The sequence below is a fragment of the Corapipo altera genome, unplaced genomic scaffold, assembly GCF_003945725.1.
Source record: "Corapipo altera isolate COAL_440 unplaced genomic scaffold, ASM394572v1 45, whole genome shotgun sequence".
NCBI lineage: Eukaryota > Metazoa > Chordata > Aves > Passeriformes > Pipridae > Corapipo > Corapipo altera.
This window is the reverse complement of record NW_020884877.1, coordinates 632,945-649,769: the sequence shown is the minus strand read 5'-3', so window position 1 is coordinate 649,769 and position 16,825 is coordinate 632,945. Positions and strand designations below refer to the sequence as shown.

Genomic DNA, 16,825 nt, shown 5'->3' with positions numbered 1-16,825 from the left:
ACCGCCGCCTTCCGGGGCGGAGCCGGGGCGGGCCGCGGCCGGGCCGAGTCGAGCGGGACGGGATGGCGCAGCGAGCGCTCCCCAACCCCTACGCGGATTACGACAAGTCCTTGGCCACCGGCTACTTCGACACGGCCGGGAGGGTGAGCGGGGCCGGGGGAGCTGCCCGGGGTGTGCAGAGCAGAGACCTGCCTGGTTAAAACATGCGGTACCCTGGCTATGCGCCCGCCGGGTGTCCCCGGTGTACCAATGCCCGCCTGCCCGTGTTTCCTTCACGTGTGGTGGGTTTTCTCTCCACAGCTAACCCCCGAATTCACGCAGCGGCTGAATAACAAAGTCAGGGAGCTGCTGCAGCAGATGGAGAGAGGCCTCAAGTCCGCCGACCCGCACGACTGCACCGCGTACACCGGCTGGGCAGGTAGGGTCGGATCCCATGGGGCAGGAGCTCTCCAGAGGAGACTAAGGCAGGCCAAGGCAGACTGTGGGGATTTGGCCTTTGGAATGGTCAGAGTAGATCCATGTCAAGAACGGTGCTTCTTCCACATGTTTTAATCCATTAAAACAAGGGATGTCTTTCTCAGGACTCCTCAGTTTTGAAGCAGGTTTGAAGTTGCAGAGGGAAGACGACAGTGTGGTAGGGCAGGATTGTGTCTTCTCTTGGTTAATAGTGCTGAGCTTATGCAACGGAGCAAGCCAGCACCTGCTTGAGAGCGGACGTGGGAGCCTCGGAAGGGACTGGCTCCAAATCTGGCCACGGTGGGGATGATGACAAAACCAGTGCTCCATCCAGTGCTCCATGAAGTAGGCAGGTGCACATGGTAGGTCAGTTACCTGCAAGGAGTCCTTGTAATGGCAGCAGTGAGCTGATGGCCTGAAATAGTGTCCATGTTCTCTGTTTGGGCTGAATTTTATCTGATGACCTTGTCTGATTGGCAGGTTTCTTCAGTCCTGTTCCCCAGGTAGTGCCCCTCTACTTAGCCAGGGCTAGTCCTGCTCCAATACCTGCTGGAAGGAGCAGAAACGCAAATGTGAGTATAACAAAGTGTGAAAGCCTTCCTCACTCTAACTCTTGTGTGCAAAGCTTCCAGGAGTTTGTCTTTCTCCTGTTCTGCGTTTTCATCCTAGTTTTCCTTCCTTGGTAGCGTGCCGTCTTCTCCTCCCTATTCCTACCCACTGGTGCCAGGGAGGACACACCTTTCACTGTGCCTCATCCTTAGCTGCTGCTGTGTGCTTTGTCAGCTGTTGTGCCAGGCCCTAGGGAGAGACCCCAGGGGAGCTGCAATTAATCTCATGCTTGCTGCAAGATTTTTTGCTGCTGCTGCCTTTTTTTTTTTTTTTTTGGCAGTACACTGTGATCCTAAATGGCAACTTTCTGCAGCACAGTCTGGGTATGGCTAAAAGCACTTGTGTGTGGGTGCTGTGGAACTTGATGCCAACAGTGTGCTTGGGAGAGTAGTGTTCGTTATGTTGGTGCTAAACCGAAGTTGCAGCTTGATGACCACGGTTCCAGAAATGCCTACTTAAAATTTTTAGTAAGGCAGACAGGCAGCTTATAAGAAATGCTAGGATGCCAGTATTAAATTCCAGCGTGGGAGAATGTTGATTTCATCAGTTGCTGCCTGGCAGCACTCTGCTCCTACTGCCTGTGAATTTATGCATTTTTGCTCAGTGCTGGCTGATTTCTCCTTGGAAAATGCATTTAGTCTTCTAGGCTGTGTGACCCTGCTCTGAGGTCCCCTGCAATGAAAAGCAGTCCACACATAAAGATGGTCTTCAGTCATGATGATAGAGTCTGCCTCTGGCCAGAATAATTCAGGAGGTAAAGTGGGAGGACAATTAACTGATGTTGGGAATACACTTAAATTCTTAGGGGAAAAGGAAGACACCTTTCCCCAGAGGCCATATTTCCTCTCTTAAGGTGGTCTTATGGAGCTTCATGTTGGAAAGTGACTGCAGTTGTGAAACAGTGGTTTAGAGCTCTGGTAGGATTTCAGCTTGTTTTTATTTGGAAGGGAGCTTCTCGGGAGGGAGTCATCTCTTTTTGTTCCAGAGATCATTCCTCACGAGCACACCACCTTCTTGCCTTGGCTAATAGGATTACAAAAAAACCCATGGGCAGATTTCCTGCAGGTCACAGCCAGCGGAGCGAAGGTTGCAGATATTACACTGTAACTTTGTCACCCTCCCTTCTTTCTAATGCTAGCTATATTAATTTATTCAGTGCTGGTTTCCAGAGACAAAATTAATTGGGCCTAGACAGCAGCTTTTTCCTGTAATTGATTATGTAGAAAAGGCTTGTTGGTTATCTCTTCATGTAAATCATTGCCCAGCAGTCTGAAATCAGACTCATGGCCACTAATAAGAGAGATCTGAAATATGGCTCTCTTGGCACAAACTGTGTGAAATGGAACATACTTGAGTGTAGTACATTACACTCAGGTAATACGCAGCATATGCCGGCATAGGGAAGGACTTATATTTTCAGCTCAGAGGCAGTGGCAACACACTTTGGATCAAGATTATTGAGGCTGAGTGCCCTCAAAACACGTTTGAATCAGATTGTTATTGTTTCATTCAGTTCATTCAGAAGAGACCAGAGCCTCATAGGCAACATCTGGTACATGCCTGGGTATGGACCAGCCTCGGCTGTTGTGTTCTGCTTTGGCTTTTAATCAGTTTAGCAAGACTGCTGGAAGAGCTTTTGTGGTCTTAATCTGTTTCACTGGCATCACAGTGTTGACTGAGGGAAGGTAAACTGCTGTAAGCTAATTCAGAGTTGGAAGCAGTTCAGATCCTGGCAGGAGTACAGCTACCTCTTCTCTTTTCAAAAGATTAGCGCGAGGGTTCTGAGGAGTACGTACATGCCTGTTGGTATTTCTTGTAGTGCAAAAAGCCTTGCTCCAAAGACTGCCTTGACTGGGCCCATAAATGATGGGAAGGGAAAGGAAGGAAAACTGACTTCACTCCTGTCACCTCTCAGCCAGCTGCAGATGCTTAGGAATCTCCTGAGTCTGGTGCCAGCTGGACTGTTGTGTCCTTCCAAGGTGATGCGGTATTTAAGGGAGAGATTCCCCTTCCTCCACCCTATGGCAGTGCCTTTGGAATTTGTTTCCCATGTGAGCATTCCCTTCTCTGGCAATGTCATGTCTTTCAGAGCTCGAGGGCCTCTGAAACAGACTGGTGAGTGCAGTTGGCCTGTCCAATCCACAGCTTTTGGCTGGCCCGTCTGCCCCTGGAGATGAGGAGCAGGACTGAGTTGCCTTTTTGAGGGGACTCTTCAAAAGACCCACCAGATGAAACAGAAGTCAGTTAAGAATGAATAGAAGTTCAACCGTACCAGTTCAGGAAAGCTTCTGGAAAAACACCTTTCATTCACTTTAGTGCAATATTTTCATTTTAACCTCAAAACACAGAGAACTTGAGTCTCCTGATGAGAGTTCTGCTTAGAAAAATGGAATTTCTCAGATAATCCCTACAGAACAAGAGTCAGTGAGGCTGCATTTGGTGACAGATAATAGAGTGCTTTGTGTCACCCACATAAACCACATTCCTGCCAAGTGCTTGCTGGGTAGTTTTTGTGAAATCTCCATTTCTTGGAGATTGTAAGTATTTGACTGCTCAAGGCTCAAAGCAACGCCAGGTAAATTTGAAGTTGGCCTTATCTTCAGATCACCTCCATTGATCCCTCCTAGCCTAACCTGTTGTAGGATTTTATGATAGAGTAAAAAGTTTTAGAAAAGAAGCAACCCAGGTTGTAAGGCAAGAGAGGCTGAGGCACCTGAGTAATGTCCCATGTCCCACAGTGCACTGAGGCAAGCTGTAGTAAAATGCACTTGTGGCTCCCCACAAGTTCTGAACTTGGATGATACAGCCTTCCAGAGGAGATGTCTGCATGGCTTTGGCATGCATTTAGGAGCACAAGATAACATCCCATGCGTCTGCATCAGAAAAGATGCTTATTATACTTTGAGCTGGACAATAAAGCTATGCCATCCCTGCTCTTTTAGCCCATGCATTAAAATGACTCAGCTGTCTCATTAAAATCAGCTGTCTCACTAGACACTACCAGGCTTCATCACTATGTGCAGAGATAGGTTTCTCCTTCTTCCCTCTGTGTTTGACATCCTGCTTTGAGGGTGCTGGCTGACTTACTTCCCTGGGTCGACACAAGATCTCCGAGGTCTTTGTGGCTGTAGATGGTCAGTTTGGAACTGGTCCAGATTTGGTGACCAGATTTTCCCCTTTTGGGAGACTGCTGTCCTTTGTGGAAGGACCACATTGCAGCTCAGCTCCTGGTGGGCAAGGAGGCATCTTGTTCAGAACAGTCAGAATGGCATAACTGCTTGCAGTGGTAGTGCAATCCAACATAAAAAGCAAGTCCAAACTTGCAGGGAAGTTGAGTCATAGCTTTACTTCTCTTTGATCAACAGAATGGTCATATGGATGAGATACTCTTTCAGCAGTGCTTTAGCTCATGAGCACGAACTTTTCTGGCATCTGCAGAATTTGCCTCCCGATTTCCTGCAGTGATCATCTCAGGCATTGACACTCCACACTGGAGGTGGCAGTTTCAGTCTTCGGAGTCCTGCTGAAGGATATGCTGTCACTAGCATGTGTTCACTGCAGGCCTGCACCATCAAGGGCTGCCTGATGTGTTCCCCATCATATGTGGCTCTGCAGCAGGTCTTACATGACAAGGAGCAAAAAACTTGGACATCTGAGAAACTCCAGAGGAGGTGGTCCATCCAGTCGTAAGCGATCAACAGAACAAAGCCCAGATGTCTTTGGCAGTGGCAGGCCACAGGAAGCCACTGTGTGGCAGTTCTGCTGGAAACAGTCAGGAGTCTCAGAAGTCACAAAAATAGGTCACATTTCCAACTGGGATACTGAACATAGAACTCCAGGACACAGAGAAATGGAGCAGACCACAGCTTATCTAGCCCCATGTGACTGATGTACAGCACATAAAGCATGCCAAACGAACACCTGGTCAGTCAGCAAATCCTACCTGGTCAGTTAGAATGAGGAGGGTATTATGGGAGAGAGAGTGAGGCAGAGCTATGGAATAGCTTCTCCAGAGCAACACTGCCCAGCTGAGCCAAGTTCATTGGGTGAAAACTCTTCTCCAACCTGCACTGCCTCTGAAATACTCTACCTACATCTTGGCACATGGGTCAGTACAGGATATCCCCCACCCAGATCGCTGCATTTTGTGTCCCTCTGCATACATCTGTCAGCATTTCCTCTTTATGCGTGGGCCTGCCCTTCTCTGCTAGCCTTTCCCACCTTGGGGCTCACAGACCCAGCAAGCAGCTGGCTGAAGACAGCACTGCTTGTGCCCTTGGGATCAGCTTGAGAGTACAAATTCCATGAAGAATGAGTTAAGAAAATTTACTTCAAGTTCAGTTTTTAAGGACTTTGGGTTTAAAAAAAAGAAAAAAAAAGGGAAATATGAATGATTTGGGGAAGCAACTTTCATCCTTTAGTACAGGTTGGTGGGGGTTTTTTTGGAGTCTTTCCAAAGACACTTGGGCCTGGGAGGAAAGGGGGTGAGAAATGTTTTAAAATAGAAGAGGCAAAGAAGTCAGAGGAAAACAGTGCTGAGACATTCACGTTCTAAGAATTCAACCCTAGCAGTACTCTTGGCATGGTAGTTATGTACATAATTAGGGTGGTATGATGGTAGTGGGAATAGAAGCTACTTACAAAGCTAAAAGTTGTACATTAAAGCAGATAAGAGTGCAAGTTGTGCTCAGACAACTATCAGGCCTGTTAGAGTCTAGAAGCTATGCTAGGTGCTAAATAAATCAAGGAGAGTCACTTGACATTTGCTAGCTGGAAAAAGAGGGTTCCCCTTCAAAGAAGGGCTTCATATCCACATCCTTATATGCTTGAGTGATGGCACTGTACATCTGAGCTCTCTCTGGAATTACTAGCACTGAATTGCTTAGAGAGAGGACAAGGTTATTAGCTTTAGCAGGAAAAGGAAATTTTATACATGATATAAATGCAGAATTGACTTGTCTGTAGCCCAAAACTTTGGAGATTACGCATGCAAAATGAGAAGTTGATCTAATTTTGAAATTGTCTTCAGTACCATGGAAAGTAATTTTACAGCATGTTTGCCCCCTTCACTTTATCACATCAAAATCTGCAGAGATTGGCTCTATTCATTTAGGCTTAAATGCAGGACCTGAGTCTTCTTAGAAATGGTTATTGGTCGGGGAGAAATAAGCTTTTCTTGAAGTGATGTAGGTGAGTAGCTTTCTTAAGTGCATGTTTGAGGATGCCTCCCAGATCAGAAGGATGGTTCAGATGTGGCAGACCTTTTAGACACAGCCTTACTGAGGACTCCTCAGTTACCTACTAAAAGCTTCAAGAGCTGGATGAAGACAGGACAGACAGAGGCAAGGGACAGCCAGTAATCTGAGTGCTCAGTAGTGGAGTTGTTTCTGTAGCTGACCAGCCCATTGAAAACATCCCTGAGATTAGCTCAGAGCTTTGTGCTAATGGCACCACGGTTGTGAGTTTGATCCCAATATGGGCCAGTCACTTAAGAGTTGGACTTTATGATCTTTGTGAGTCCCTTCCAACTCAAGAATATTCTGTGACATTTTTGTGAAACCTCCAGAGAGGACCATGCAGCCTTTTCCAGCATTCCAGGTAGCTGTTTGTGTTTCAGATAAGGGCTGATCTCATGAGTGATGTGCTGAAGAGGAGAGCTGAGCAACCCCTGGTTTTTTTCTAGGGTGCACCAGACCTTGCTGTAGGGCTTGGCACCTGCTCAGCAGCAGGAGATGGTGTCTAGGGAGCTGTAACAACCTTGCTGGTGCTTCCCAGTGGGAGGAAAAAAAAAAAGAAGAAAAAAAAAAAGAAAGAGTCAACTAGGATGTCCTAAGGATACTGCTTCTCCATCGTGGTGGCATGTCACTTTGTTTTAAAATCCAATCCAAGCCAAGTGACCCAGCCCTTTACCTGGTATGGAAAAAAAATAGTAACAACTCAGCACTGCTCTGCCACAAGTACCATCTTGCCCAAAGATTTTCTTTCCCTCCACTGCTGACCAACAGTCACAGGTACAATTTATGGACTTAGGTAGGTTTGTCTAGGTCTCATCTTTTGCTCCTTGCTACTACAATTGTATGTAATTGTGTGGTGTTCTCCAGGCACTCATGGGTCAGACACTGCTGTTTGTCTTGACCTGCTGTCCACTCACGAGTGACACCAGGTACAAGGAGGTTGCAAAGCAGTAAAAGAAGCTGTGGATGCTGCAGCTCAAAATTATGTCCTTGGATGTTCCTGAGAAGCCTGTCTATAAGGCTTATACCCTAAAGGAGGCAGAGGGATGGGTTTTTAGGTTCCTTATAACAGCCAGGGCAGAGAGCAGAAATATTAAACTTTTCTGGTGGGTGCAACCTCCATGTTCTTTTTTCAGGCATTGCTTTGCTGTATTTGCACCTGTATGATGTGTATGGAGACCCAGCCTACCTTCAGGTAGCCCACGAGTACGTGAAGAAGAGCCTGAGCTGCCTGACAAGACGCTCCATCACTTTCCTGTGTGGCGATGCTGGGCCCCTGGCAGTGGCCGCTGTCGTCTACCACAAACTGCACAACCAGAAGCAGGCAGAAGACTGCATCACTCGGTAAAACACCTGGTTATGTCTCTGACCTAATGTTCCCCTTGCTCATTGAGCTGGTCTGGGCTTGTATGGGGTACCCTCTACCAAGCCTGAATACATTTTGTTGCAGTCTTGTGTGAGAAATAATCCAGTAACTGAGGAAGGCAGTACAAACTAGTTCTGCCCTGATGAAAGAGGTGGCTTAAGGACAAACACACTTGCATGGCAGCATGGGGAGCAAGGATATTGGTCAGCTGGTATTGCCATCTTAAAAATAATTCGGATAAACACAGGAAGAAAAAAGTGCCAAAATAAAAAACAAAAGAAAAATACAGAAGGTGGGGTTTGGTGTTTTTTTGAGAACACTTCAATTTAGTTTTACAGCCATTTTGATGAAAAGGAGAAATGTGGTAGAATTATTAGATTTAATTTTGGCACTTGCTTCCACTTGCTATTTATTAGTTGACTTTGACTTAAACCTAAGATTGACAGCATCCCTTTCAACTGCTGAATGCAGCTGGTCATGATTAATTTATTTCTATTTCCTGCCTTTCCTAGACTCTTTTCAAATGTATTTTTGTTGGGTACTTAAGACAAGAAAAGAACAAACAAGCAACCCTAGATCAGCATGTGGCAGAGGAAGGAAAAGAGTTAAGGAGATGCAGTTGCAAGCGTTTCTTGCATAAGGGAGATCAGTTCTGAGAAGGTGAGAAACAGCCCAGTAGAGAGTTTCCATTTTCACATGGTCAGCACAAAATAAGACAAAACCCCTGATGCTTCAGAACAACACTGAGTGCCCCTAAACAGCCACGAGCTAGTGATGTATAATAGCAATTAAAAAAAGCCATGGGTGGGAATCAGAAGTGTCTGTATGGTTTGGACACAAAGTTCCCGCTCCCTTAACTAAGAATAGCTTCTGGTTCATGTGGATACGGTCACTCTGAGGACAGAACTGTCTTCTTTATCCTTTTAGTAATCTGTGGGTTGGATTTTGCTTAATACTTTGACAAAATGGGAAATCTCACTATGATTTAATATATTTGCTAACAAAAAGGGAACTAGTCTGACAAAGCTGGTCAGTTGTGGTCAATACAAAAGTCCCAGGTTGGGAAAAAACCCCTCATGTTTTCTTGCCAAGCTCTCCTCTCCCTGGTTCCCACCTGTTCTGCCTACAGTTCAGCGGCAGAAAGGAATTTTGTGATTAATTCTGCATTGCCATCTAATGATATCATAAAGGCAGAACCTTGGAAATTGGTTTCCTAATACATCTGAAGGGAGGAAAAACGAAAGTGTCTTTCTTGAAGGAACAGTGATACTGTCCTTACTCTGCCACCAATTCCCAGAGCAGTAATTTGACCATGCTCCTTGAGAACAGAGTAGCTCTGAAAAGTAGCTCCCTTAATCAAAATTCTTAAGTGAGTTTTGAGTGTGCTATTTAGTTACAGAACAGTTGCTAAGCTATGCAGTGAAAGAAAATGCTTTTCTCACAGCTATGGAGAACAAGGACCTCTCTCCATATTGTCCTCTGTCTTTTAAAGCACCTCATCTTTACAGAGCCTGTGGGGGAATCCATCAGCCAGGTTTTACCTGCAGTGGAAGAGACAGAAGCTTGCTCTCTCCTAAATGAATTCATGACTAACAAATGTGCCTTTATGCTCTAGAGAGACTGTTTCAGAGCAGTGCATTTTCCAAGAGCCTGTGAAAACCTGAGCCATGTTCCAGGAGCCCTCTTTTCCCTGTCACCTCCCACCAATTCACAAGGTCAAAGGTTTGCTTTCAGAGCCAGTGGCTTATAAAAATCCCATTCTGCTATACAGCTGACTCGATTTCCCTCTATCCAGAAACTGCTGGTTGTTGACAGTTGAGGTAATAGGCAGATAAGTGAATAAGAGTGGCTCTTCCTTTCAGAGACCTCGATTTACCCCTCGCTCCTGAGAAATGCATTTGGTGTGCAATCTGTCCAGGAGCATCCCAGGCATCTCTTGTTGCACGCATGGCCACATTTCAAAAACAGCAGAAACTACTGGCAGGCTTCCTCCCCTGATGATCCTGCCTGGAAAGCAGCTAGAGGGAAAGCAGTAATGGATAAGGAGCAAGAATAGTAGCTCCAGCTGCTCCGGATTTCCCCATTAAAAGAAGATTTCGCATCCAGACCTCAGAAAATCACTGCCGTGGATATTACAGTTCACCCATCCATCCATTCCTTCTATTGCACCTAGCGTTTCCCCAACATCTCAGAGCTGAACAATATTACCAGCCAGTATCTCCTCTGGCCAGCCTGCTGCTGGCCAGAGCCTATCTGTCCAAACACTGCTTTTCTCCTTGGAAACCCTCCTTATCGTGCTTTCCTTGGACTTGGACACAATGGCCATGAGGAGGCAGCAGGGCTTTCCTTTCAGCCCCTGCAGCTGAGAGAGGAACCTGTGCTTAGTCCTAGCCTGGGGTATAAAGTCTCTCTCCTGGGTTTAATCTATCAAAAACCTCTGCCATGGAGCAATGCACATTTTAAGTAGTACATAGGAGACAGGGCAGTCCACCTTGAGACAGTGCTCCCTCCTTTCTCCTTCAATATCCCTACTCACGTTGAGTCCAGTGCCAGGGAAAGATTCCTACCATGAGGAGTCGCAGCCCAGCATCCTTTCTCTGCTCTGAGGGTACTCTGGACATTTGGTTGCTTCTTTTCTTGGCAACACATTTTTTGGCCCTGGAGCCAAGGCTGCCAAAGCACCTTTTCTTTTCCTCTCACTACTGTGACAGGGAAAATCTGCACACACGCTTTCCTGGCTGGTTTTGCATCAGGGAAGCAGCTCAGGAAACAGCCTTGCAGCCACTTGTGCTAGTATTTGCAAAGTGGTGGACCTTTTCAGATTACTGTCTCATGGGTGAGCAGAAAAATAAAGCCAAATCTAGTCACATTGCCACCTGCTGCTCTGACAGGGAAGGAATCCAGCCCTGCTGGAAGTGTGATGAGAGGTAAAACAATGGAAAAATTGCATCAAAAGTGAATTGGGCTACAAAGCACTGGTGTGAAGAGTGGTCAGTCTCTGTTAGCACTACAGGAACATCACCAACTTTGCAACGTGATAATAGAAAAGTGGCAAAGAAAACACTTGTCTGCAGCAGAGGTCACTCTCTGCACTTGTGGGCTAAAGCTTGGTGCCAGCCAAGTTGTCCTCAGTGTGAGGTTGTCCCCAGACAGCCCACAGCACTCACACCCTGCTGAACTGTCCTCACTGCTGCTCAGCTCTCCCTAGACCAGATTTCTTACATGTGCCACAGTGTCTTGATGTTAAACAACATTTGTAGCTCCACCTCCTTAGATTTTTAGCTCATGGAAGCACCTCTTTCTCTTCTGATAGCGTAGCCCTGGCTACTTGCAGAGGAAGAGGCTTTTCTGTCATGATTTCTGAGCATTAGGGGTGAGACTTTTACACAAAGCAGCCAAATTAAAGGGATACCAATTTAGTTTGAAAGTAGTCATTTTTTGCAGAGGGTTTGCCTTGCCAGCAGCGTCATGGGGAAATAATGGTGGGCAGCCTTTCCTGAGCAGTGAGCAGCTTTATACTGACCATTTCATTTAGCCCAGGTTTCCCCCTCAAGTAGCTTTCCCAGAGCTGGTGGTCTAAAACACAAGCACATAGTGTGAGCGCATTATAAAGGGCTGGTCAGGCTAAAAAAGCCAAACAAAAATCAGAGGAGAAGGAGTGATTCCACCCCTTGCGTAGCTGGAAGGCTGTGACACAGAGACTGGCCTGACGTCTGCCAGGGCACAGGCAGGGCATGAAGGAGCAAACCATGGTTTTGAGTGCCAGTCTCAGTGCTTGGTTACGTGGCTTTGAATGTCCTCTAATCTCCCCCATGGGAATTTTTCATCCCAGTTTGCTCCACCTGCTCAAGGCTGACCCACGGGTACCCGATGAGCTGCTATATGGGCGCATGGGCTACCTCTATGCACTGACGTTTGTGAACAAGCACTTCGGAGAGGAGAAGATCCCTAAAAGTCATATTCAGCAGGTACTGTGCCTTTTGCTGTCTCTTCCCATGCAGCTCATCTTTGGGCAGGTAAAAATCAATCCTAGATGTAGAGAACTCTTGCAGTAAGGGAGAAGCCACATCATGGTATCCCTGCTGCTTTTCTTCCAAAGGGAGAAAGCACTACGCATGCTCTGCTGTACATATAAATCCATGAGCAGTACTGAACTGGCATATATTTTACTCCCTCACTCATGCTCTTTCCTCTGCTTGGGCAGAAAAACAACTCTAGTTCTGTGTCAGGATACTCACTGTGGTGTGTCCAAGACAGCAGCATTTCCCTCACCCACATCTGTTCCCATCACAGGTCTGGGAAGCAGTTGTAGCCTCAGGAGAGAACCTGGCCAAAAAGAGGAATTTCACAGCAAAGAGCCCCCTGATGTATGAGTGGTACCAGGAGTATTACGTAGGGGCAGCTCATGGTTTGGCTGGGATTTACTACTTTCTCATGCAGGTAAGAGGCACTGGAGGGGAGGGAAGGTCCCCTTAGCAGCTGTTTCACATTTCTTTGAAGAAGGAGCAGCATTTGAATTGGTTCTTGGTGATGTCAAGCTGGGAAAGCTCCCTTGTCTGATGGACTTACTCGTGTTTGATCATACATCCTCACTGCCGAAGGTTTTCTCCAAGACTGAGATTGAATCTCCTTGATGGAGAGCTGTAGAGAGTACAATTGTGACCTGTATTACACCAGCAGTGTCACATAATGGAGGCCTGGAGGTCAGCTGGGTCTGAATTTCCCCCTCATGTTAATTGCTTATAAAGTATTCCTGTTTGTTGGTATGTGTGAGCTTCCTGCATTTTTTGAGCTGGTTACTTGGAGCAATCTCAGATCATTGGAGTGAGAATCTCAGGGAGAAAAGCACAGTGGAAGAGATTGCATTCATAGTAGGAAAGTGAGATAAGCCTCTGTATCCAAAGGAGGGCCTGTTCCTAAACGTGAAAGAGGTGGGACTTTTTGCTTTGATAAAGAGCTGAGTTCTTTATCTTCATGCCCCTGAAGCAGGCAGGGCAAGATGAGAGGCTGGGAGCTGCAGTACCCTTTTGCTTTGATGCTGTCTTTCTCACTATTTTGTACAACTCATTGGAGCTCTGGCAATATTCCCTACTCTGGCTCTAAAATGAGGGTGATAATTCCCCTATGCAGGTCACTTTATGCATAAATTTACAGTGCTTAAGCACTTAGAAGAATAACAGCAATAAATAACATTGCATTTTTAAAGCACCCGTGAGCAATGCAAATTATTTTGATATAAAAATAGGTGATATCTTTTATTAGACCCAACTCTCAGAACAGGTGGGGAAAAAAAGCCACCGGGTTTCAAGTATATGAGCTTTGCTTCAAGACCCTCAAAGTTAAAACCCACATACAGGATAAGCAGAATTGCAGTGAATATAACCCTTCTCTGTGGCTCAGAGAGGAAGGGGTGGTTGGTGGGTTTTAAGTAGATTTGGCAAGAGAAGGATGCAAGGTGATTATTGCCCAGGAGCACCAGAAGAGCTAGCTGGGAGCAGGGGAGACAGGAGTGTCTGAACTTGTTGCCAGGCTGATGTTTTAAATAATTTTAAGTGTAAGCCTCCCATAAAATACTGCATGGGCTTCATGCTCTTCTGCCATATGAAGTACAGGGAGCCTGGATCAGCCAAGCATGATGCAGAAAAAGCCTTGGGGGAAGCAAACAAGTGAAATATGAAAGACAAACATCTTTCCTCTCTCATGGTTTTACAGCACAGGTATTGATTTTTAATTTTCCAGTTATTAACCTGGGAACAGTGTGATCCTTAGGTGAGAGTGCTCATTGCAGTCTGCTGTGGGAAATTAGAACTGCACAGATTTTGTGGGGGGCGGTGTCATTGGAAGAGGACACTGAAGCCACTCCCTTGCTTCCGTCTGAGGTCAGCAGTGAGGTAACCCCCTTGAAATCACCCAGCAACATGTGTGAAAATGCAGCATCACAGCTGAGATGCTCTAGGTGCTAGAATTCAACCCTGGCACTCGTCCTTAATACTGATTTTAGACAGTTTATCTCTTCACCAGCTCTGGGTGTGGAAGTTATTCCTGCTTATCTTCAGGAAAAGGAGCAGCAAGCCCTCTTGCTTAGGGTGCTGGGTGACATGCTAGGGACAGTCTTTGTTTCTGGGATGCAAGAGCAGGACTGGCAGTAAGACCCTGCCAAAAGACAGAGAGCAACCAGGGGCCGAGTGGGTATTTGTGAAGTGTGAAAGCCTGGACCAAAGAAATTACTTGATTTAGAAGGAGCAAGTGGGAACGTAGCCATAGTCGGCTTTCTTTCCGCCTTTCAGGCAGATCTTGGGTCTCTTAGGGACAGACCTAATTCTCCCTGTTTTAATGCTTTCTCTCTCTTAGCCTGGCCTTGGAGCGAGCCAAGTAAAGCTGCATAACACAATCAAGCCCAGTGTGGACTATGTCTGCCAGCTCAAGTTCCCATCTGGGAATTACCCTCCGTGCATCGGTGACACCAGAGACCTGCTTGTCCACTGGTGCCATGGGGCACCAGGTGTAATCTACATGCTTATCCAGGCCTACAAGGTACCAGAAATCTTGCAAAGACCCTTTGGGGACCCTTAATGTGGGACTTCATCACAGAGAAAATGCTATGAGACCCCCCCCACCTGAGAGTAGGATGGCTTGCTACAGTGAAATCACCACACAGGGACCACTAACTGATACGAAAATTAATCTTCTGAAAAATATTTCTGAAAATACTCATCAGTTGTGTGGGTTGTCCTGTTACAGGTGATTGATGGTGACAGCTAGTTGTGTGGGAAGTAATGGTCATACATCCCAATTCATCATATTGATATTGAAAAGTCGCAGAAACAAACTTCTTAACATCAATTTGTAGATGTTAAAAAGGGCATTCTTCTTTATTCAGCATGCTGGACATTTGGAGGAGAGCTCTTCTAATCAAACGTGCCAAACGACAGACAGACAGGGCTTCTTATTACACCTACTCTTTACATATTCATTAGTTTGTTTACATAGGCAAAACCCTATTGGAAGTCCTTTTTGGTCTTTCTGGGTCTTCTGTTTTGTCTTGACCTCAGTTCTCGAGCATCTACAGCGGGTACAGCATCGCTGTGTTCCACCACCAAAAACTGTTACATTTGTTCTTTATTTTATCTTGTTTGGGTACACAGAGCTTAGTTTACATCCTTGTTTAAGTACATCTTTACCAAATTCTCTAGGACTTCTCTAAGATCATATTGTTCCTTATTTGGGCATTCCGAGATACCATGAGTGAAGTTTCTGTTTCTTCTATCGATATCAAAAACATCCTCCTTTAAAGTAGACAGCAAAGTAACTTCCAGCAGGAGAGAAACTAATTAACTCAGGCCTCCACAACACACAAGGATGCTCTTTGGAGCAAATCACCTCAGCAAGGATGACTGTTTCTTGCCCCTGCAGGTCTTTGGGGAGCAACAGTACCTAAATGATGCCCTGCAGTGTGCAGAAGTGATCTGGCAGTATGGGTTACTGAAGAAAGGCTACGGGCTGTGCCATGGGACAGCTGGTAATGCTTACAGCTTCCTGGCACTGTACAACCTCACTCAGAACATGAAATATCTCTACAGGGCCTGCAAGGTAAGAGCCTGAGGAAGGGAGAGGGGATTGTTCCCTTCTGCCTTCTACAGCACCGCCTTTGCATTTGAAAGCCAATTTCTAGCATGACAGACATGCAGACATCTGACCAGCTGCACCAGAATAGTCCTTCAGCAGTGCAGTCACTGTGTGACAGCTTGTATAGAAGGGATTTCCCACAGAAGCCTTGCTCTGCAAGGGGCAGCGTGAGGATGAGAGTGATATTTTTGTTCAAGATTTATCTTTAACCACATCTGAACGCTTTTTGTTCCTCTTTTCTCAGTTTGCAGAGTGGTGTTTAAGCTATGGCCAACATGGGTGCCGGACTCCAGACACACCATTCTCCCTCTTTGAAGGTAACCTCAGTCTCTAGGATTGTGTTTTGCTCCTGGATCTGAACTAGTCCAGCACCAAGGAAAACCAAACCCACGTGCCACTGAAGCCGTTGCAAAACTCAGTGTAGAGGATGGAAAGGAGACTGTACTCACTGGTTTTGCCCTGTTCCCAGGAGCAGTCTCCCTGTAGCACAGGCTAATGTCTGTTTACAGTGGCAGTTCCATCAGTGAGGACCTCGGGCAGCAGTATCGCAGGGACAAGAGTTGGGCAAAGCTGCTCAGAGTGTTAAGCTTGAGCACCAGTAAAGCAGAAGGGAGGGATCTGGAGGGGGGAAGGACCCATTGTGTTTTCCCTGGTGCTTTTCAATGTTTCATCAACATCAAAACGCTTTCCTCACTGAAATACCAAAGCTGCTTGGGAAACCTGGGTTCAGACCTTGGAAATTATTTAGGGCCTTTTCTTCTGTCTTCATGACTTATTCACCCCTGGATAACTGAAAAAATGGGGCCCAAAGGGAATCTCTCTCAAGCACAGTGTGTTTTTTTTGTCCTCAGGAATGGCTGGAACAATTTACTTTCTTGCTGACCTGCTGGTGCCAACCAAGGCCAAGTTCCCTGCGTTTGAACTGTGAAGCTGAGCTTGGCAGTTTCCTGCCTGAATCCATCCACACGTGGAAACACAGTTGGAAGCTGTTTTCTCCTTCTTCCAAACTCATCATTCATTTTTCACCTAACTGAACGTAAATCCATCCTCTTGAGGGCATGCTGAGTTCTCCAACATTTCTAGTCATCTTATTACATTGCTTCAATTTAAAAGACAGAATGTAAATTTTGCTAGTGTCCCTTAAAAGCACAGGGCTGCAGGTGGGAGCAGGGAGAACTGTACAGTATTTTGTTGGCTACAGAGTTTTGCTATTTTATGTATCCCATTTCATGGGAAAAAGTTTCTATTAAATGTAAGTTAGGCTGTTCGGTTTCTTTTTGTGCTAACAAATAGTTGCAGGAATTTAGTTGCCTATGTAAGACAAAAGATGGAAAACTGAGGCTGTGGCCCTACAAGTTGTTTTTAAGCATTTTCTCACTGAGCACCCAGGGAGTATGTGGTTCAGTAGCTGGGCTGCACCACGTGAGGCAAATGTGATGGATTACGGAGTCTTTAATATGTTGTTAACGTCATCTTGTAAGTGGCAGAGCTGGAACTGGCATGCCAAAGCCTTGTCCTGAATTTCCACTGTTTG

At 46.0% G+C, this 16,825-nt stretch overlaps 2 protein-coding genes and 1 long non-coding RNA gene across 4 annotated transcripts in view; 2 read left to right on the top strand and 1 right to left on the bottom strand.

Annotated features, from left to right (window-relative positions):
• Positions 1-16,825, bottom strand: part of CPS1 (carbamoyl-phosphate synthase 1) — a 128,788-nt gene that overhangs the window by 99,883 nt on the left and 12,080 nt on the right. The window contains exon 1 of one of the 2 annotated variants that reach the window (XM_027636897.1): positions 189-203. The exons of the other annotated variant lie outside the window; for it this stretch is intronic. The gene's annotated coding sequence lies outside the window, so the exon portion shown is untranslated. Of the gene's footprint in view, positions 1-188; positions 204-16,825 lie in introns of those variants that run through there. 2 annotated transcript variants of the gene reach the window in all.
• On the top strand, positions 26-16,561 carry LANCL1 (LanC like 1). Its single transcript, XM_027636903.1, has 9 exons — positions 26-143; positions 301-418; positions 7,436-7,643; positions 11,498-11,633; positions 11,959-12,105; positions 14,017-14,199; positions 15,079-15,255; positions 15,536-15,608; positions 16,143-16,561. The coding sequence occupies exons 1-9, from the start codon at positions 63-65 to the stop codon at positions 16,217-16,219; spliced, it is 1,200 nt and encodes a 399-aa protein (XP_027492704.1). The 5' UTR covers positions 26-62; the 3' UTR covers positions 16,220-16,561.
• On the top strand, positions 426-6,862 carry LOC113944156. The gene is made up of 2 exons (XR_003526599.1): positions 426-1,028; positions 4,504-6,862. It is a non-coding gene; the product is annotated as an uncharacterized LOC113944156 (long non-coding RNA).

Bases quoted from the DNA above. Each gene is read 5' to 3' on its own strand.
- LANCL1 (XM_027636903.1), top strand. From the start codon at position 63: ATGGCGCAGCGAGCGCTCCCCAACCCCTACGCGGATTACGACAAGTCC. The intron at 144-300 runs GTGAGCGGGGCC...TTCTCTCCACAG, and splicing joins ACTTCGACACGGCCGGGAGG to CTAACCCCCGAATTCACGCA. The intron at 15,256-15,535 runs GTAAGAGCCTGA...CTCTTTTCTCAG, and splicing joins ATCTCTACAGGGCCTGCAAG to TTTGCAGAGTGGTGTTTAAG.